This window comes from Leuresthes tenuis, unplaced genomic scaffold (assembly GCF_036924035.1).
Source record: "Leuresthes tenuis unplaced genomic scaffold, fLeuTen1.0.hap1 SCAF_8, whole genome shotgun sequence".
Taxonomy (NCBI): Eukaryota; Metazoa; Chordata; class Actinopteri; order Atheriniformes; family Atherinopsidae; genus Leuresthes; species Leuresthes tenuis.
In genome coordinates this window covers 33,219,967-33,242,709 of record NW_027325362.1, presented here as the reverse complement: position 1 = coordinate 33,242,709, position 22,743 = coordinate 33,219,967, and the positions used below count along the sequence as shown (strand labels likewise).

Here is a 22,743-nt window from a genome sequence, read left to right as displayed (position 1 = left end):
TTGTCTTTCACATACACACAGATTAATTTGCTTGAGAGGCTTGTTGATCACATGCTCCTCCATCTCCTGCTGCAGCTCTCACTTCTTTTCAGGGTTGCAGCGCTGGTGCGCCTGCCAGACATTACATGTAGAAGTAAATTGTATATACAAGAAAAGCTTTGAAATATTCCCCCAAAAATGTAGACACCCTGACCATTTAATAATAATGAGATGTAACCACTCCTGTTGCTTCTCTTCCCTATCCACAGCCCAACAGCTCTCTTTTGTCTCTGTACCGGAAGGGCAGCCCTGCTCCTAGCGGTCATGCCAGCAAAACCAACCCCCCTCCAAATGCAGGGACGCTGGTTTCCCCCGGAGGCTGGTTCATTGATAAAGGCAGAGGCCCTACGAGGAGCAGCGTCCTCATCGACCTGTGTGAAGAGGACTCAGCTAATACAATGACAAATGTATGTAACCATAGCTGTACTCTGTGGTGGACAGCAGACATCCTAATATAGTTACACTGTAACAAAGTAAAGGTGAAGTATATTTGTGGACACTGATCAGCCACACATGAAAAGCACCTGCCTGATACTGATTGCTGTCAGAATAGCTCTGACCTGTTGAGATGACAACATGGATCCCAGATTTTGGTGTTCTGTGGATCAGCCCGGTTCTGGTGCATTCTGTGTGCATTGTAGCCTGGGTATTTGAGGAGTGAGTCAGTCACTTGGCCTGTTCATCATTATCTGTGAGCCACCCCATCTGCAGAGGTTTCACAGCACAGGCTGGGAGACCAGTTAGGAGAGCGTTGCAGTAGTCAAGGCGGGAGATGACCATGGCCTGCACCAGGAGTTGGGGGGCATGTTGGGTTAGGTACGGTCTGATCTTTCTTATGTTTAGCAATGCAAAGCGGCATAAACGAGCAGCTGAGGTAACAAGAAGGACATCCCAAAGCTCTTCTTTGGACGTGGGCTGCCTTTTGTTCCGTTCTCTGTCAGATGATCCCACACTGCTTCAATAATGTTGAGGTCCGGGCTCTGGGGAGGATTCATCCCTCCATAAGACCTGTTGCCACTGATTTTCAGTCCACTTCTTGTGTCATTTGGCACAGCTCAGCCTTTTCTCCCTGTTTCCCTTCCTTAAGAATGGCTTCTTGACAGCCACCCTTCCATGGAGCCCATTTCTGATGAGGCTTGGGCCAACAGTAGATGGATCAGCTGAAGGTCCAGATGCATCTCTCAGGTCCTGTCAGGTCACAGCTGGATTTTTTCCTCTTTCTTAAGGACATCACTTTCAGATCCTGTTCATCTGCTGTAGATAGTTTTTTAGGCCTGACACTTCTTCTTTTGTCCTCCACTTGTCCAGCTTCCTCAAATGTTTTAAGGACACACTGCACACCATGCTGAGATATGCCAAGTTTTCAGCTAATAGCTCTTTGGGAATCACCTTGTTGCTGCAGAAATCCTATTTTCTGTCTGTCAAACTGTGTTATATTTGCTGTTTTTCATAGATGCAACTAAAGAAATGGGAACAAATGATGTGTCTTTGTGACAGGCTGCTGGTAACAAAGAGCCTAAAGATCCAGTTTAAAATGGCTTCTTAAGTTGTCTGTTATGTAAATGGTAAATGGACTGTACACAAGAATTATATCTAATGTAAAAGAAGAAAAAATTGGAAGTAATGGTGCAACGATTAGTCGACGTTGTCGACAAAAATCGATAACATAATTCGCCGTCGACGTATTTAATTGTCGGTTACATCATCACACGTCTTTTTCACGCTGTCGAGCTGAACATCATTTTTCGTACGGAGTGAGTCATCTGAATTCCTGCCTATCTCTGCTTAGAGATGCATGCGCATTACGATAAATAATAGCGGGACATGACCTGTATTAACACTGCTGATGAATTATTGTCCTCTCGTCCAAAAGTGTCCAGGGTCTGGCAGCATTTCACCCTCGACACCCAGAAAAAAACAGATTACCTGCAAGTTTTGTAAAGCCGACCTCACGTATAACTGAGCACGTCGGTCAGGGATGAACATTTGAAGAGGAAGCAGGTTGGAGTTCTGGGAGACAGACTCACCATGGTATTTAGATATTTAGCTTGTTAGCGTAGCCTGCTAGCTAAATAAGCGGAGTTGTGTGGGATTTTAACATTAAAGTGCAACATTAAAATTGTATCATTCAACTTCACAGTCCAAAGTTCCAACCAGGCTGTATTCTTTTTTTACTTGTTCACTTTTTGGTATTGATTTGACTGCTGGTGCATTACTGCCAGCCTCTTCTTAGCATTTTCAGTTAATGTTAAAAGTCAATATATGATATGGTTTGAATGCATCTTTTTTCAGTTGTGGGGTGTTTTAATTAGTAATTAACCGATTAGTCGATTAATCGTTTCAATAATCGATGACTAGCCGATTATCTAAATAATCATTAGTTGCAGCCCTAATTGGAAGTAAAAATTGATCACAAAAGCACTGGAGACATGGTTAGGGCAGTCAGTATGGAAAATATAACAAATATGATAAATAGAAAATGATGAGACTATGTGCAAAATACATTGACACAAGTGTAGACCAGAACAGATTTAATGAAAATACTCATAATACCATGTTTTTTATTTTCAGATCTATTTCTCTGAACCATTCTCCATATTTATTTTGTCATTATTTAATTAATTCCTTTCTTTTTGTGCACAGGACAATCTAAAAAGATTAAAAGTTGAAAATATATTTGCTTTAGTTTCCTGTTCTATAAAGATTCCTATGTTTCATTTTCTAGTTTTGATGTCTTGGGTTTATTAATTGAATACCTTTCTCATTGGGAGTTGTGTTAGGATGTCATCTGCCTGTGATGCCGCATGAAAACAGGACTGAAGATTAATCTGAAAAGCTTTTAGTTTATTTGCTGTGTCTGAAGCCGTAGATGTTGGTTCAGCTTATGTACCATTTGCATTGTGTTTTTGTTTCAAGCAAACAGATGTGTCCATGCTGGAGCCTGACAAGTGTCGCAAAAAGCAAAGAAAAAGGACCCAGAGCTCAGCTGAACCTGCTGAGTCGCACCCACTGAACAAGAGAGGTAACTGCTGCTGTTCCTGTGTGACTGGAACATGAAAGAGTTGTACCACCCAGTCATTACACTGTGGATCCCTACTTTACATTTAAACACCACGCATCAGTATGAATATGAATATATATTCGTTGCCTCAACCAACAGTTATTTTTATTGTTGAAGTTAGTAATTTTCTTTATATTGTGTATTATGTTAGCAACAGAAAGCTCTGATAAGTTACCAGCCTTTTCTGCTGCCTATCTGTAAAAGTGTTTTTGATTTTGTAGTAAAACCAAAGTCACCAGAGCTGCAGTATCCCACTGTGAAGTTTGAAGACGTGGGAGGTAATGAGGATATGTTAACGGTTAGTGCCTTTAACCTGTTGCTCTGTCTCAATTCATTCATGTCAGAGTGACCTCGGAGTCCCCAGAGGAGGAACTTTGAAAAGCTACAGGGTTTCATTCAGTACGGGATGGGTTTTGCTGTCTGTCTTTCACACATCTGCAGGAGGTGTGTAAGCTGTTGATCCATATGCGTCACCCTGAGGTGTACCAGCAACTGGGGATGGTTCCTCCCAGGGGCTTTCTCCTCCATGGGCCTCCTGGCTGTGGAAAGACCCTGCTGGCCCAAGCTGTGGCAGGGGTGAGACCAGCACACACTGTATTTAGCAATAACTGAGCAAATCACGTTTGTATTCCATAAATCTGTTTAGCGGACACTGGTTTTATTACATAGATGGAAGTGTTGTGAGGTATCTGTAGTGTGTTGGTATTTAGTAACTACACAGTTTGGATTATTGCAGATTAAAACCCAACTATGTTAAGGAAAAGCTTGATGCGAAGCACTATAACTGATGATAAATCTTTGTCGTCCCATTTTGGGACTCTTTATGAGTGTCAGAAATATTCTCTCAAAAAAGGCTCCGAGTCGCTGGATTCAACACAAAACATTTATTTCTTGCAAGAAAGAGACGAGTTCGCACAACCTGTCAGGAAGCTGGCTCAGAGTTGTCTGGCTCACAAAATGATACTATTGCTGTTTCTATTATTGATGTTTACTGGCCACACGGTGTTATGGGAAGACGAGTTCAGACAGTCAAAAACTATTTTGCTTGCTACACAGTGTTACGAGAACCAAAAGGTAGGAGGAAGCTTCCCCCATCACATGAACCTTTATTCTTGCAGCTTTTCTCATAGTATAACGCCGTAATTTTTTTGAGAGATTTTGAAGCAGTTTTGAAACATTTTCAGATAGGTCTGTGTCCCTCTATAAGAGTTGTGTTATTATCAGGATGTGGTTGTGTGTTTCAGGAGCTGCAGCTGCCCATGTTGAAGGTGTCTGCCCCCGAGCTGGTGTCTGGAGTGTCAGGAGAGTCTGAGCAGAAGCTAAGGGAACTGTTTGACCTGGCTGTGGTCAGTACTTGTTCTCTTTTTGTATGTCCTTGTGACTTCCAAGGCAGCTCGAGTGATAGGTAGGCTGTAGAATCCAGGAGGGATCCACCTAACATATCATCCCAAAGGCACTGGCCTTGGTTAGATCATCGCTTTGGAGGGAGGTGTTCAGAAATTCTTTTCAGCTACTACATCAGAATTGAGCCGTTTCCACCTGCCTTGTTGTGCATCAACCGTTTTTCAAAAATAATGAAAGTTTGCCTCTACTTTGAAAGAGTTTGCTGTGCTAGTTCACAGCAAAGCAGCTTTTGCTTTTCGCTGAAAAGCCTGCGATGGTTTTGGGTCAGTTTTTAGGTGTTTTCCTGTCATTTGGAAGCTTGTAGAACAAAAAGTGTAAGTCTGTTGGCCTTAGAGTTATGCAGACAAATTCTCCTACTTTTTGATGCTGCCTGTGGAGTGAAAACGGGGCATGGCAGCAGGTTCTAGAAAAACTGTTGAATTTCAGTTGAAAATTCTGTGCATTCATTTCAAACATGAAAACAAGTGTAAAACACTTCTATTCTGCTCTATTCTCCGTTCAGCACACAGGACACTGATGTTCCTGCGGCACAGCGAATGCTGTATAACTGCTCTTACTGATATGACGGTCTCTGATTGTGTTTTTTGTTTTACCTGCAGAGTTCTACTCCGTGTATCTTGTTCATAGATGAGATAGATGCCATCACCCCAAAAAGAGAGGTGGCTTCTAAAGACATGGAGAGGAGGATTGTAGCCCAGCTGTTAACCTGCATGGATGGTAAGTGTCTCCACACTGACACAAGTTCCCTGTATGGCTCAGGAACAAGCGTGTGCACACACTTGTGACCCATTCACAAAGTTCAGAACTGTCAAAGTTTCCATGTAGGAATCCATGCTACACGAGTGCTGCCTTTCTAAACCAGCTCAGTCTGCGGAGATTATCTTCACGATCAGAGGAGCAGGTGTGATGTGCAGTGTGTGATGGTCCGGACATTATGCTGACTGGTTAACCATAACACCAGAACTCCCCATTACAAAAAAGCTTTTCCACATGGGTAAGAAGTTGACATTTCTTAGGTTTAGCTCCTAAAAAGCAGAGCTGGAATGGGATGGAGGAGTTACAAGCGGATTTTTACTCTTCTGTACTAACATCCATCCATCCATCCATTTTCTATACCTGCTTAATCCGTCGGTCGGGTCGCGGGGGGGGGGGGGGGGGGGGCTGGAGCCTATCCCAGCGGTCATCGGGTGAGAGGCGGGGTACACCCTGGACAGGATCACAGGGCCACACAGAGACAAACGAGACAAACAACCACACTCACACTCACTCCTAAGGACAATTTAGAGTCTCCAGTTAACCTAACAGCATGTTTTTGGACGGTGGGAGGAAACCGGAGTACCCAGAGAGAACCCACGCATACACGAGGAGAACATGCAGACTCCACACAGAAAGGCCCGGGCAGGGATTGAACCTGGATCCTCAGCTGTGAGGCGACGGTGCTGACCTGTACTAACATCACATCAGTGAAATGCAACCAGAGAAAAGCCCGTAGCCTTTTTTAAAGCCTCCAGAACTCTGAGAGAACTGTTTGGACCATATGTGTCTGCTGCGGTGTCTGGTTAGACATGTGGGATGGATACAAGGTTGATCGTCACTACAGAATTCGGATTTAAAGAGCATCCTAAAACATCAGATGTTCTGAAGATGGGTTCTGATACTGTTACCTGCTCCTGTGTATGATGCATGAAGGGTGACATGACAGTTTGAGATCATTCAGAAGAGGATAAACATGCAGATTCAATTCAATTCAATTTTATTTATATAGCGCCAGATTACAACAATTGTCATCTCAAGGCACTTAAGTAATATATTCCAATTCAAGCCAATTGGAATTCAATTCATTGTAATCATAATCCAATCAAATCCAATTAATTAATTTAAAAATAATCCAATTAATTCATATAGAGCCAATTCAAAAATAATATCCTAGCTAAGGAAACCAACAGATTGCACCGAAACTTGTCTTCAGTCCAATCTCCCGTCCTGAGCGTGCCTGTGGCGACTGTGGAAAGGAACGACTCCCTTTTAACAGGAAGAAACCTCTGGCAGAACCAGACTCAGGAAGGGTGGCCATCCGCCTCGACCAGCTGGGGTTTGAGAAGACAGAAAAGAGGGAAAAGAGGGGGGAAAAACACCATAACACCATTCAAAGGATATCTGTTGGAACAGAGAAACACAAGTGAATAACCACAATAATGTCACATGTACATAATATCATTTGAGAAATTAAACGGGGGGGGGGAAAGGAGAGCAAAGTGAGGAAAGGTGTGACAGATGAGGTCCCCCAGCAGTCTAAGCCTATAGCAGCTTAACTATGGGATGTTTCAGGATTACCTGAGCCATCCCTAACTATAAGCTTTATCAAAAAGGAAAGTTTTAAGCCTAATCTTAAAAGTAGAAAGGGTGTCTGCTTCCCGGACATTTACTGGCAGCTTATTCCACAAGAGAGGGGCCTGATAACTGAAGGCTCTGCCTCCCATTCTGCTTTTAGAAACTCTGGGAACAACAAGTAAACCTGCAGTTTGGGAGGGAAGTGCTCTGTTAGGAAAATATCTTACAATGAGATCTTTAAGATATGATGGAGCTCGGTCATTAAGAACTTTATATGTGAGGAGAAGAATCTTAAATTCTATTCTGAATTTAACAGGGAGCCAATGAAGACAAGCTAAACTGATCTCTCCTGTTAGTTCTCATCAGAACTCTGGCTGCAGCATTTTGGATCAACTGGAGGCTTTTCAGAGAATATGTGGGACAGCCCAATAATAAAGAATTACAGTAGTCCAATCTTGAAATAACAAATGCATGAACTAGTTTCTCTGCATCACCCTGAGACAGGATGTTCCTGATTTTAACAATATTACGAAGTGTGATGACCCAAAGTGAAAAGTTTCTATTCTATGTCTTCTTCCAGATCTGAACAGTCTGGCAGTGACAGCTCAGGTCATGGTCATCGGTGCCACCAATAGGCCAGACTCCCTGGACCCTGCCCTCCGCAGAGCTGGACGCTTTGACAGAGAGATCTGCCTGGGGATCCCTGATGAAGCCGCCCGTCTCCGGTAACACTCACGTGTTCAGTCAGTGGCTTGGTGGTTTATAAATAATAAATAAGAGACTTTTAACATTAGAACTAAAAAATAAATAAATACATTTGAGGGTTAAAAAGCCTTATGGCTGTGGGGACAAAGGACCTCCTGAAGCTCTCAGTCCTGCAGCCTCTCACTGCAGCTGCTCCTCCGTCCTGTCAGGATGCTGTGGAGAGGATGTCTATTGTTCTCCAGAACAGAATATAATACACATCACAGTGTTCAAATCTTCTCCCTCTGAACAGGTTATGGAATGGGCCTGTTTTCAGTTCTCAGGACATTTTAGTAGTACTTTTGGTATTACTCTGTGTATCTTCCACAAACCTCCACATTCCTGCCAGCTTATTGTTGATGTGCTTGTAATGTTTCAGCAGCACCAATGAGCTGAGAGGAAGTCCAGTACGAAAGCCAGTGTTGTCCCTGTTCAGTCTGATATAAGCTGTCCACTTTTACTGTAATTAGTTGTTGAAAATCAGTTGATCTCATTCCGTTAAAACTGGTGATATTAAAGGAAAACTGAGGGCGTTTGGCATCATTAGAGTACGACAACTTTTCACCAGACGTGATAATAAGTAAAAGTGATTCAAATCAAAAACAACTGCATGTTTTCTGTATGTAGAACAGTACGAGTCCTACTTCCTTCCCAGACTCGTGCTTCCAGTTGATTCATTCTCTGATGTGAGTGCTCAGTCGATCCCTGTGTTTCATGTCACTCTGAACTTAATGGTCTCTTTGCTTTGTCAGGATTTTGAAGACTCTGTGTCGAAAGCTGACACTGCCAGAGGATTTTGACTACCAGCAGCTAGCTCGGCTCACCCCAGGTTACGTTGGTGCAGATCTCATGGCCCTGTGCCGCGAAGCTGCCATGAGTGCTGTAAACAGGGTTCTGCTGAAAATAAGGTCGCTTCCACAAAGCCAACCACAGAGCTCTACTGAAGCAGAATCAGGAAGCAGAGACCAGGCTGAGACTGGACAGACTCACCTGCAGGTACGGGCAGAGCAGCACAGCTGCTGGGCTGCTGTCAGGTTTCCTGTTGCACATTTCAAAGTGTTGTAGAAAAGGCTACTGGAATGTTTTTTGTTTTTTTTAAACACATTTTTTCTATGGCAGGCAGCAGGATTTGCATGTTAAAAAAGCATTTTCCTATCTGACAGGCTACTGGTGTTTTCCATTTACACCAAACATAAAACTGTAGAAGTCTTCAGGACACCTGAGGCCTGTGCTGCATAGCCGGGCTCTCCTGTAATCATCTGGTTTCATGATGATGTCACACAGCAGTGATCAACAGCACAGGAAGTCACATTTTCATGCCGCAACATTTGTATAAAACATTATCTGAGATCGACAGAGCGCTCTGCAGTCTTACATGTATGTTGCACACTGATGAGCATATCAGGGCAACTTGAGCGTCAGAGTCCCGCAGAGGGACGCGGTGGAGATGGGGATGGAACCACCAGTTCCCTTCCTGAATGACAGCCACTCTCCCCCTGAGCCAGAGTGGTAATGAAACCAGATGATGGCACATGTACAGCTGTAGGGCGGTCACATGTGTCACAGCAAAACAAACTATAACACTAAGGAAAAAACGAGGAGTTTAAAAAATGGAACTTGGACTGGAACTGTCAGAATTTTTGCTGGAGTTTTAACACTCAGGTAAAAAAAAAAAAAAGCCCACAGCCGGTAATCTGGTCAGTGAGAAGCAGAAGCAGAGCACACACATGAAGTACCCTAAAGTAGCCTAAAACCTCTGCCAGGTCATGTGCTACTGTACATTTCTACCAAGACATAAGATCATAGTCTGTGGGACAGGAGATGTGCCGTCCCTGACATAAATGCACTCCATTCGTCCTCAGATTTTTGGGTCATTCTAATCAGACTCCCTGACAGCACAGTCAGGTAGCCGTCTACCCAGCATCTACCCAGCTGAATTGTTTTTGTGTGTTCTGAAGAGGTGGCATGTGTGAATGTAAATGTCCACATCATTCCAGACGTAGTAAAATCTCTGAAACATCAGCAGGTGAGACAATATGTGAACATTCTTCTTTCTGCTGACCTGTGTGATACCTGCAGTACTCATAAAAACACAGTGAGGAGCCTCATCTGCTGTTCTCAGCAAGTTGTAAAGATAACAGAGAGTTCCACAGTCATTTCTGCATAACCTGCTGCCTCCACGCGTTCCACTGTGCCCCCCCCCGACCAATCTGCCTTCACATTTTAAAACTGATAGACAAACAAAAGCAACACAGCTGCTGCATTTCTCCATTGAAATGAATGGACAGAATTTTCAACTGAAATTCAACAGTGGGGAAGCCAAAATAATCCGTTTTTTTCTAGAACCCGCTGCCATGACACTCACCTGTGTGTCCACAGTTTTCACTCCACAGGCATCATCAAAAAGTAGGAGAATTTGTCTGCATAACTCTAAGGCCAACAGACTTACACTTTTTGTTCTACAAGCCTCCAAATGACAGGAAAACACCTAAAACTGCCCCAAAACCATCGCAGGCTTTTCAGCGAAAAGCAAAAGCTGCTTTGCTGTGAACTCACCTGTGTGTCCACGTTTTGTGCACCAGAAACAGATGTCACACAGATGTGTGCAGGGAGGTAAACCCATGTCATTAGGAGTTAGAGTTTGAACTGTAAAAAGCCGAGTGACTGAGTGAGTCAGATAGAATCTTCTGTCACCATGGCAACATAACCTGCTGCGCAGAACTGACAGCTGATACACATTTGATAACCAGTAGTTTCTTTCACCTTTATAAAGACAGCATGAACTTTTTACAGATTGGCAAAATAAATAAGTTTAGTTAGTAATCCCACCACAGCGTCTCAAAGAATGCATTGGCCTTTTTTACAAACTACTCTTTTGGAGGAGGTGGAGTGAAAATATAAAAAAATAGTTTGAAGCTAAGCAAAATATGCTTGCATTCTTTGAATTGAAATGACATGCAGTATTTCCTGCCTCTCTAATCTGCTGGGTTCAGCAAGGTGAGCTGTGGCACCTGTTGAACCTGCTGAAAAGCACAGAGACACTGTCGGAGGAGGAGCTGGCGGGCCTGTCCATCCACATGTCAGACTTCCAGGCTGCTCTGGCCAGTGTCCAGCCTTCAGCTAAGAGGGAGGGCTTTGCCACTGTGCCTGACGTGAGCTGGGAGAATGTGGGAGCCTTGCAGGACATCAGAGAAGAGCTCACCATGGCCATACTGGTAAACAACCATTTCACATTTTGTAATTATGAATGAACCACCGAAATGATAATCAATTAAATTTCACTTCAGTTGTATTTATCTAGCACCAAATCACAACAAATGTCATCTCAAAGCACAATAATACAGTCCAATTCAAACCAATTGGAGTTCAATTGATTGTAATCATTATTGAGTCAAATTAATTTAAAAATTAATGTAATTCATACTTATAGAGCCAATTCAAAAACAATATCCTAGCTAAGGAAACCAACAGATTGCACCGAAACTTGTCTTCAGTCCAATCTCCCGTCCTGAGCCTGAGGCGACTGTGGAAAGGAACGACTCCCTTTTAACAGGAAGAAACCTCTGGCAGAACCAGAACCAGGAAGAAACCTCTGGCAGAACCAGGAAGAAACCTCTGGCAGAACCAGAACCAGGAAGAAACCTCTGGCAGAACCAGAACCAGGAAGAAACCTCTGGCAGAACCAGAACCAGGAAGGGTGGCCATCCGCCTCGACCAGCTGGGGTTTGAGAAGACAGAAAAGAGGGAAAAGAGGGGGGAAAAACACCATAACACCATTCAAAGGATATCTGTTGGAACAGAGAAACACAAGTGAATAACCACAATAATGTCACATGTACATAATATCATTTGAGAAATTAAACGGGGGGGAAAAGGAGAGCAAAGTGAGGAAAGGTGTGACAGATGAGGTCCCCCAGCAGTCTAAGCCTATAGCAGCTTAACTATGGGATGTTTCAGGATTACCTGAGCCATCCCTAACTATAAGCTTTATCAAAAAGGAAAGTTTTAAGCCTAATCTTAAAAGTGGAAAGGGTGTCTGCTTCCCGGACTTTTACTGGCAGTTTATTCCACAGAGAGGGGCCTGATAATTGAAGGCTCTACCTCCCATTCTACTTTTAGAAACTCTGGGAACAACAAGTAAACCTGCAGTTTGGGAGCGAAGTGCTCTGTTAGGAAAATATCTTACAATGAGATCTTTAAGATATGATGGAGCTCGGTCATTAAGAGTTTTATATGTGAGGAGAAGAATCTTAAATTCTATTCTGAATTTAACAGGGAGCCAATGAAGAGAAGCTAAAACTGGAGAAACATGATCTCTCCTGTTAGGTCTCATCAGAACTCTGGCTGCAGCATTTTGGATCAGCTGGAGGCTTTTCAGAGAATATGTGGGACAGCCCAATAATAAAGAATTACAGTAGTCCAATCTTGAAGTAACAAATGCATGAACTAGTTTCTCTGCATCACCCTGAGACAGGATGTTCCTCATTTTAGCAATATTACGAAGGTGAAAGAAGGCAGTCCTAGAAACCAGTTTTATATGTGCGTCAAATGATAAATTCTGGTCAAAAATAACTCCAAGGTTCCTCACTGTAGAACTAGAAGCCAAGGAAATACCATCTAGAGTAACTATATAACTAGAAAATTTCTCCCTGAAGCGCTCAGGTCCAAAGAGAACAACTTCAGTTTTGTCTGAATTTAAAAGCAGACAGTTCTGAGTCATCCAGGTCTTTATGTCTTTAAGACAGGCTTGTAGTCTGACCAACCTATTGGTTTCATCTGGTTTCATAGATAAGTACAGCTGAGTATCATCAGCATAGCAATGGAAATTTATGCCATGCTGTCTGATAATGTTACCTAATGGAAGCATGTACAAAGTAAAAATAATTGGTCCCAGCACAGAACCCTGAGGAACTCCATGAGTTACTCCAATGCGTGAGGAAGATTCTTCATTTACAAGAACAAACTGGAATCTATCAGATAAATATGACTTAAACCAGCCTAATGCAGTTCCTTTAATCCCAATAACATGTTCAAGTCTCTGTAACAGAATGCTGTGATCGATCGTATCAAATGCAGCACTGAGATCCAACAGGACAAGCACAGAAACAAGTCCGCTATCAGAGGCTAAGAGGAGATCATTGGTAACTTTCACCAGTGCTGCTTCTGTGCTATGATGCACTCTGAATCCTGACTGAAACTCTTCAAACAGATTATTTCTATGTAAATGATCACAAAGTTGAACTGCAACTATTTTTTTATTATTTATTATTATTATTATTATTATTATTTAATTTTTTAAGTAAAGGTTTAATTACAGCAACCTTAAATTCATGTTTAGTCTTTACACTAAATTTCAGGGTTGTTCTGTTATCCTTCTTCTGTTAGTGGATCCCAGCTTTATAATGAACATACTGGCTTCTTTGGAGTACAGTGGTGGGCTGGCCCTGATATAACCTTGTGCACTTTTGACCTATTCATGACTTCTATGCTTCTTATGTAAAATGTTGGCCCAGAGGAAAACAGAGGTGCTTTCTTGTGTCCCCTGCAGGCTCCCGTTCGGTCGCCAGAGCAGTTCAGAGCCCTGGGGCTCAGTGCTCCGTCTGGGGTGCTGCTGGCTGGACCTCCAGGATGTGGAAAAACTCTTCTGGCTAAGGTTTCCTTCCATACAAACACTGTCATACATGCGAGGCAGCTGTTTCTGTACTGAGGGCTTTCACGTTAAATCAAATCTCATTCAAGCATAAGCAGTTGCTTGTCTTGTTACTGTTACATTTGGGGAAATTTGCTTTCTTTCTGAAAGGGAAATAGTTTCAGGTTTGTGTGATGAGTCAGCCTTACTTAACTTGGCATACATTCAAAGAGTGAAGCTGCTTTTCGTTGCCCTGTCTCACTGTATGTTACTGCTCCCCCAACAGGCCGTGGCCAACGAGTCAGGCCTCAACTTCATCTCTGTCAAGGGTCCAGAGCTGCTCAACATGGTCAGTGACTGAGCTGGAGGAGCATGCTGCTGCCTTTCTAGAACTGCATTGTTATGTAGAGTCATGGTACAGCCAACAGAGGCGCAGTTTGTCCTGCTGTCGTATCAGTGTGATCGCACAAAAATGATGGAATCACCACACAAGCAGGACTTCATTCAGCTTTTTAATTTTTTAAGAATAAACAAACATATGACACAAAAATATTTTCTGAAACAACTGAACATTCTGCCATTTTAAAATCTATTTAGACATTTTTATGATGAATGATTTTTTTTAATGAAAAATTATGGAATCATGAACCAAGAAAGAAAAAAAAACCTTTCTGACAGCTGAATTCTTTTTTCCAATTTCCACCATAAATCTGAACTTTGTGCTGGTTTCCTTCAGCCAGTCATCTTTCTGTGTTTCATTGGACCAAACTAAAGTTCCAGCATCGTCTCCTTGGCGACTCATCTCTGAGTCTCAGTTCCATCCAACCTTCCACAGTCCATGGCTGCTTCTCTTCAGCTGACTGTAACCTGCTCTTCTTCTCTTAAGGTGTTGATTGAGTGCCGTTTGGCTTCTCTGGAAGGAAATCTCATGTCCTTCAGCTGGTTTCTTGTTTCTGTCCATTTGTTTTTCATTTCTTTTGTTGAACATTTTCTGTTTTCAGACATACTGCTTTGAGTTTTCTGTCCTGACTCTTTGACGTGTTCCCTGGTCGAACCGGTCTGCTTCCCTTTTTTTTTGTTGGTTCTTGCTCCAAATTTCAGACAAGCTGACTGGGAACATCCAACATCTTCTGCCACACTCTGAGCTGAATTACCTTGTTGAAGGAGGTTTATAACCCTTTCCACTGTTTCCACTGACAGCTCTCTGTTTGGGACCATGTTTCCTGCCAATCAGCAGCTTCAGCAGAGCTCTTTAACTGCACACTCATTTGCTTATTTGTATTAGAATTGGAAATGTCATGGTGATTTCAGTATTAGAATTTTAATAAATTAATTGATTTAGATAGTCCACATGTTCAGCTGTTAAATGAAATAGTTGTCATATATATGAGCTATTCATATATAAATATACATATGTATATATATTTTTTAAAGTAAAACAGTTGAATAACAATCCTCTAAGGGTGCTGATTCCATCGTTTAGTTGTTGCTGTCTTTCTGCCATATGTAGATGACTGGACTCCGCTCCCTGTGTTCACTCCTCCTTCTGTTTGTTGTTCCCTTCACAATTAATATTGCAGAAGACAATTGTCCTCACATCATGCTAAACTGATGCGTGTGTGTTTGTGTGTGCAGTATGTCGGAGAGAGTGAGCGGGCTGTGCGGCAGGTCTTCCAGAGAGGACGCAACTCAGCTCCTTGTGTCATCTTCTTTGATGAGATCGATGCTCTGTGTCCGCGCCGTTCAGGCCACGAGGTGAGGAAGATGAGCTCAGTGGCACATGACACTCTGCTTGATGACGTCCTGCACTCTTGATTTAAATGACAGTATGAGGTCAGCAGAGGCAGACCAGCAGCAGCATTCACCTTCAGAAGTGAGAAACAGCCCTGGTGTAGCTGCATAAAAAGGTTCTTTGGGTTTTTCAGTTATGTGCTGCCCTGTTCAGCACTTCTTCTAATTCAACAGTATACAGGCTCATGGTAGGCAATACGTTGGCTTGAGATTTAACTGTGTGTTGCCCTGTCATTGATGTGTACGTAGACAGTTGGTGCTGTTCTCAGAGTTTGTCTTGTTGTGACCTGCTAACTTGCAGTGTCTGTGTTCAGTCAGGAGCCAGTGCGCGGGTCGTTAACCAGCTGTTAACAGAGATGGACGGCTTAGAGGCTCGACGACAGGTCTTCATTATGGCTGCAACAAACCGACCAGGTACAGATCCAGCTGTTGTCACACCTGGTCCAGTCAATGTGACCATACTGAGATGTTCGCCTTGTCCGATCAGCTTTAGATACTCAAGTGCTGTTCTTAAGTGCACGTGTGATGTGTTTGTGAACACACTCTGATCACTCGGGTCACATTCAAAGGTGGTTTAGGACCTTTCTTTCTACATTGTTAAGATAATCTAAATGCAGTCCATCCCAGGGACACATTGTGGAGCACCTACTGACCTGGTGTCACTCAGCACCAGCAGCAGAGTTATCACCAGGATGTTTCCTTACTGTCCAGGTGTCTGGAATTACACTGTACAAAACTCCCACTCTACTCGAGAGAAGGAGTTTCTCTTTGATTTTTTTGGTGTAGATGATGGCTCCATCTTTTATTGTCCTGAGACATAATTCAATTCAATTCAATTTTATTTATATAGCGCTAAATTACAACAATACAAGTCAATAATGTTGACTATATGTGTGAGTGTGTATGGTTGCCAGTCTGTGATGGTCTGGTGACCTCATCAGGGTGGACCCCCATGACACTGGCCCACAGCAGCAGGATACAGCGGGTACAGGGAAACAATGGATCATGCTCCTCACACACCTATATTTCCTATATTTTGGTTGGGTAATATTGTACTTTTCACTTCATGCTATATTTACATCTTTGTAGTTTTTACTCACTTCAGGAAAAGATTTACATGAAATTTAGCTTGTTTTACAGATGTTAAAGTTCTTCCAGACTTATTCTAAAAATGCTTTTTCTTTTGGGTTCCTCTGTAATGGTTGTCTAAAACCTCGAATAAGAAATGTTCTCACCGATAGACTTTCATTAACAACCAGTAATCTAAATGTGGAGATGAGACAGGGTTGTCCTCCACCTCCCCCACATCAGTGCTGGCCACTAACTGATACTAATCAACCATGGCCGTTTATAGAGACCATGTCTTTGACTCAGGAAGGACAATCCTTTGAAAATTAATCTTTCTTGGGTTCTAAAATGAAACAACAAATCTTTTGTATTTTTTACATATTTAACAATGTCTCCCGTGGACTAACTGTCTTTTGTACTTCAGATTGCTTTTAATGAAGTGTACAGTGGGAGGACATCACCCAGTATTGTTCAAGCTTTATCAAGGATTTATAACCCACATTTGTTCTTCTTCTTCTTTTCTTCAGATATTATTGACCCTGCCATTCTGAGGCCAGGTCGTCTAGATAAAACCTTGTATGTGGGTCTGCCAGGTCCAGCAGATCGCCATGCCATCCTGCTCACTGTTACTCAGGTAAGCTGATTGCAGCATTCTACAGACAACCCCATAGAGGACGTGTACAGAACCCAGAATGTGAGTTGCGTTTTCTCAACCTGAGCAGCAGCTAGAAACAAACTAAAGACTGTTGTCCCTGCTAAGGCACATGGAAACTCACTGTTATGTGAGCCTCCATCAGGTCAATATTAATATTCACCAACTGTGAAGTATTCTTACTTAAATACAGTGTAAAGTGAATTCAGTCATTTCTTCTAAAAACATTAAATAGGTCATAAATGTATTTCTCAACAATGTGTAAAAAGCATTTCAACCATTTAGATTGGAATTGTGGAGCTAAGCTTCACAAACTGTGTTTCAACATTTTTGTGTCTGGATTTAATGGGCGGGTCTAAAATCAGTGTTTAGCATAAACCCGCCCTTGCTGCTGTAGTAGCATTAATACATTCAGCCTCGGTGGTTTTCCCGCTCGGTCTCGAGTCTCGGATAGCATAGCACGGTAGTTTGCAGCTAGCTGGCTAACAACTGTAACTTACTCGTCATGTCTCCTCCTCGTTCATCTTCCCTGGATGCCACAGCGACCAGGGTAGTGGCTCCATTCCTTTATTTAAAGTTCCAACTGACAACGGCATCAAGAAAGGGCGGATCGATTTTGTTAGGAGCTACTGTGGAACGTTAATAATCACCACCACCCGTCTCTGTCCACTTTATCCCCGATAGTTTAACCAACTCTCACCAGGTAAAGTCTGGATTCCTGAACAGTCCATTGAGGCTGGTCAGGTGGGCCGTACCGACCGTCTCCCTCCCCGGCTTACGTCCTCTCGTCCCGCCAGCAGCGGGTGCCGTCATCACCGCCACTAACCGTCACTTTTGCTAACTTGCATAAATAGGAGAACTACGTTACCATTCTGTTGCAGACTGTGAGGCACGAGGTTGTGCATTTTCATTGTCTGACTCAGAGTCCGTGTCTGGCTCTGATGGCTCAAACATGTAGAACTGGGTCACTGCCATGCTGTTGTTAACCCTAGCACCCATTGCTACTGTTGCTACGTTACACGGAGGCGGCCCCCCTCCCGCATGTGGGCGTGGTTCGAGCGCCTTCAGCGGACACGCCCCCACAGTCCTGGAGCTGAGAGTACTGCTCATTTTTACCTGAGTTTGAGCAGGGTAGCCGTGGGGTATTAAAAAGTCTTAAAACGTCTAAAATCCAATCATTTGAATTAAAGACCATAAAATGTTTAAAACTATCTTCAAATTTCATAAAATGTCTTAAATGCGAATGTGAAAGGTCTTAAAAACAAATGCATAAACTTCAGTCTTGCTTTTAATCATTTAGATTTTTGAGGAGCTGTAACATAACACAACTAGTTAGTGTGCTGTGGCACGGCGCACCCGGCTCGTGTACAGTTTAACCAGCACAACTAGTTAGTGTGCTGTGGCACGGCGCACCTGGCTCGTGTACAGTTTAACCAGCACAACTAGTTAGTGTGCTGTGGCACGGCGCACCCGGCTCGTGTACAGTTTAACCAGCACAACTAGTTAGTGTGCTGTGGCACGGCGCACCCGGCTCGTGTACAGTTTAACCAGCACAACTAGTTAGTGTGCTGTGGCACGGCGCACCCGGCTCGTGTACAGTTTAACCAGCACAACTAGTTAGTGTGCTGTGGCACGGCGCACCCGGCTCGTGTACAGTTTATCCAGCACAACTAGTTAGTGTGTTGTGGCACGGCGCACCCGGCTCGTGTACAGTTTAACCAGCACAACTAGTTAGTGTGCTGTGGCACGGCGCACCCGGCTCGTGTACAGTTTAACCAGCACAACTAGTTAGTGTGTTGTGGCACGGCGCACCCGGCTCGTGTACAGTTTATCCAGCACAACTAGTTAGTGTGCTGTGGCACGGCGCACCCGGCTCGTGTACAGTTTATCCAGCACAACTAGTTAGTGTGTTGTGGCACGGCGCACCCGGCTCGTGTACAGTTTAACCAGCACAACTAGTTAGTGTGCTGTGGCACGGCGCACCCGGCTCGTGTACAGTTTAACCAGCACAACTAGTTAGTGTGTTGTGGCACGGCGCACCCGGCTCGTGTACAGTTTATCCAGCACAACTAGTTAGTGTGCTGTGGCACGGCGCACCCGGCTCGTGTACAGTTTATCCAGCACAACTAGTTAGTGTGTTGTGGCACGGCGCACCCGGCTCGTGTACAGTTTAACCAGCACAACTAGTTAGTGTGCTGTGGCACGGCGCACCCGGCTCGTGTACAGTTTAACCAGCACAACTAGTTAGTGTGCTGTGGCACGGCGCACCCGGCTCGTGTACAGTTTAACCAGCACAACTAGTTAGTGTGCTGTGGCACGGCGCACCCGGCTCGTGTACAGTTTAACCAGCACAACTAGTTAGTGTGTTGTGGCACGGCGCACCCGGCTCGTGTACAGTTTAACCAGCACAACTAGTTAGTGTGCTGTGGCACGGCGCACCTGGCTCGTGTACAGTTTATCCAGCACAACTAGTTAGTGTGCTGTGGCACGGCGCACCCGGCTCGTGTACAGTTTATCCAGCACAACTAGTTAGTGTGCTGTGGCACGGCGCACCCGGCTCGTGTACAGTTTGTACAGTTTAACCAGCACAACTAGTTAGTGTGTTGTGGCACGGCGCACCCGGCTTGTGTACAGTTTAACCAGCACAACTAGTTAGTGTGCTGTGGCACGGCGCACCCGGCTCGTGTACAGTTTGTACAGTTTAACCAGCACAACTAGTTAGTGTGTTGTGGCACGGCGCACCCGGCTTGTGTACAGTTTAACCAGCACAACTAGTTAGTGTGCTATGGCACGGCGCACCCGGCTCGTGTACAGTTTAACCGTTAACGCTGTATTTTCCTCTGGATTCCACTCAGGAAACCACAGCAGTCTAACGTTACATGCACTGACACATGCATGAAATCGATGAGAAACCCTAACGTGATGATGTTGGTACACCATGTAAAATCACCTTACCGGGCAGCACGTCACCTGTTCCTGTAGTTACTGTATTTTCATGTCTCCTTTAACGTGGCCCTTCATCATCACATCATCTCATCTCCAAAGTAAACAGTAGAACAAATATTAGTTCACAGTAGGCACAGTAGACGGGTAGAGGCTTCTGGTGTTTATTCTGGTAGTTAGGTTCAGCATTTTGTATTCCAGTGTGAAAGAGCTGAACTTTGCAAGTAATTCGGGGCCTCCGAGTTTCCTTCAGGCCTTTTGTACTTTTTTGCCAGTATGGTTGTGAAATGGGTTTTAAATTGTATTCATTATGGTCTTAAAAATGTCTTAAAAAGTCTTAAATTTGACTTGTTGAAACCTGCAGAGACCCTGTTTGACACCTAATTTCATAAACTTATAAATAACACTTAAACACTCAAAACACATATTTATTTTCACTTTATGTAGTCTTTAAATTCAGTTTTGCTGTGCTCAGACACTCAAAATAGATGTAGTCCATTTTCTTCGAGCTTCTACACAGCTTGGGTTTGAATTGTCCCATTTCTTGTTTTTTTTTGTGTTTTGTTTTTATGTTTCTCTTGATTTCTGAACAGAAAATTTGTCAGATTTTATTTTCTACCTGCTGATTTTATTGTAAGATGGACCTGCACTGTGGAATCCATCCACTCATTTGATATATCTGCCTCATCCAGTACAATCCACCAGTCTGTCCATCACAGGGCTACACAGAGACAAACGAGACACACAAGCATCCCCGGCTGGTTCTTTCTGAGTGGAGTTTGCATGTTCTCCCGGCTTCCTCCCACCCTCCAAAACATGCCTGTCAGGTTAACGGGTGACTCTAAATTGTCCTTAGGGGTGAGTGTTGTGGCTGTGTGTCCCGTCTGTCTCTGTGTGGCCCTGTGATGGACTGGTTACCTGTCCAGGGTGTACCATGCCTCTCACTCAGTGACAGCTGGGATAGGCCCCAGCCCCCCCCACAACCCTAAAGTGGGTAAAGAAGATGGATGTCTGAAAATACAACAATTCATACCACAGTGGTCTTATTTCTGTGTTCTTCTGTGAATCAGAAAAATAAAACACACTCACTTGTCTGGGAATCTGTCAGTTTGGCCACATCCCCTCACACACACACACACACACACCTGCTCAGCTGATTGGTTAGGTAATCATCACCCGTGGGGTAACCACCACGTCTCTGCAGCAGCTGTGAATCCTGCACACGACCAACACTGCTTTCTTCACTGAAGTTGTTTGAAAGTCTGTGCACACAAACTACAGCTCCTGATATCCAGATATCCCATCTGTGCACACGGGTCACAAATTCTGAATCCATGTGCACGTTTATTAAGAGAGAGCAAGGATCTATAGATCTGTAGCTTCATCTCTGCTGAGAGGCGGTGTAGTGCTTAGTTTCAGCCACTGTCCCACACTGAGCTGCTGTCATATTCCAAACTTCATTCTCTTCACCCTTTTTGATAGAAAATATCTGCATATTGAACTATTTCCAGCCAGCTTTTAGGCATTTCACTAGATTTTATTATCAGGATCTGGCGGTGTGGGTCAGGCCTTTAAGCTCAGCAGAAGGCTGAGGACAACCCATTCATTTGAATCAGGTGTGCTGGAGCAGGGAAACCTGGAAAACATGCAGGCCGGTGTGCCTGGAGGACCAGGGTTGGGAAACACTGACTTAGACTATTGACTTTATTCTAAATAAGACATCATTCAAGTTGTGGTCATGTTCATGCTCATCCATATTCCTGAAAACACAGCATTTCTCTGGTGTCAACATCAGCTATGTCTTGTTTTTACCCACAATCCTGTTCTGTGGCCTGGCTCATGTGCTGTAAAGCAGCAGCATGTAAAAGTGTGAGTAATTCAACATATTCCACATAGCTTCACTATACGACCATGTCAGATAGAAGTGTCATTCAGAGTGAGCTTTTTATCAGCTAAATGTAGCCGTTGCCTCGTCAGCACTTTTTCAACATGCAGTGAACACACATGGTGGCGTTACAATGAACATCTTCGCAAAGCATCTGATATGATTTTTATTTACCTGCCACAAACCCTGACTGAAGTAAAAACTCACTCATGGACATTTGGATCTGTTAACTTAACCACATGAAAGCAGATCTCTATTAGGAAACTGCATCTTCTTTAGAAAATGAATTTATTGAGCATTATCAGTTATGGCTTGCACTTGAATCCTGTAAGAAGCTGTCCATCCATCTATCATCTGCTGCTTCTCTGGGGGTCGGGTCGCGGGGCAGCAGCTTGAGCAGAGAAACCCAGACGTCCCTGTCCCCGGCCACTTCCTCCAGCTCTTCCGGGGGGGCCCCGAGGCGTTCCCAGGCCATAGTCTCTCCAACGTGTCCTGGGTCTTCCCCGGGGTCTCCTCCCAGTGGGACGCGCCCGGAACACCTCACCAGGGAGGCGTCCAGGAGGCATCCTAACCAGATGCCCGAGCCACCTCATCTGACTCCTCTCAATGCGGAGGAGCAGCGGTTCTACTCCGAGCCCCTCCCCTACGAGGGGCCATTCCTCCCAATCACACCTCTCCAGGTCTCACTGTCATTGCCCACGTGAGCATTGAAGTCCCCCAGCAGAATGAGGGAGTCTCCTGCAGGAGCACTCTCCAGTGCCTCCTCCAGGGACTCCAAAAAGGGTGGGTACTCTGAACTGCTGTTTGGTGCGTAAGAACAAACAACAGTCACGACCCGTCCCCCCATCCGTCAGTGGAGGGAGGCACCTCTCGTCCACCGGGTTAAACCCCAATGTGCAGGCACACAGCCGGGGGGCAATGAGTATGCCCACACCTGCTCTGCACCTCTCATCACGGGCAACGCCAGATTGAAAGGGAGTCCAACCCCTCTCAAGGAGACTGGTTCTGGCTCCAGATGGAGGCCCTGGTGACCCGCGTCCAGGCAAAAGATAACGTGGTCCAATTTCCTTGTTTGCCTGTAAGAACCTGTTTAAGAGTAATTACAAATGCTGCCCACCACAGCTATAAGCCCACCAACAAAAGGCAGCAGACCTGCACAGTGGTTGCTATAGAGATACAGCCCTCTTAGGGCCATT

General features: G+C 44.2%; 1 protein-coding gene across 1 annotated transcript in view; it reads left to right on the top strand.

Annotated features, from left to right (window-relative positions):
- The window catches only part of nvl (nuclear VCP like), a 49,787-nt gene that overhangs the window by 10,751 nt on the left and 16,293 nt on the right, over positions 1-22,743 (top strand). Inside the window, exons 7-20 of the mRNA XM_072391536.1 lie at positions 249-446; positions 2,956-3,061; positions 3,322-3,398; positions 3,542-3,676; positions 4,345-4,446; positions 5,104-5,221; positions 7,416-7,560; positions 8,332-8,575; positions 10,573-10,794; positions 13,128-13,232; positions 13,495-13,557; positions 14,844-14,963; positions 15,314-15,413; positions 16,595-16,701. Of these exons, the coding sequence (XP_072247637.1) occupies positions 249-446; positions 2,956-3,061; positions 3,322-3,398; positions 3,542-3,676; positions 4,345-4,446; positions 5,104-5,221; positions 7,416-7,560; positions 8,332-8,575; positions 10,573-10,794; positions 13,128-13,232; positions 13,495-13,557; positions 14,844-14,963; positions 15,314-15,413; positions 16,595-16,701 (1,842 nt within the window). The remainder of the gene's footprint in view (positions 1-248; positions 447-2,955; positions 3,062-3,321; positions 3,399-3,541; positions 3,677-4,344; positions 4,447-5,103; positions 5,222-7,415; positions 7,561-8,331; positions 8,576-10,572; positions 10,795-13,127; positions 13,233-13,494; positions 13,558-14,843; positions 14,964-15,313; positions 15,414-16,594; positions 16,702-22,743) is intronic.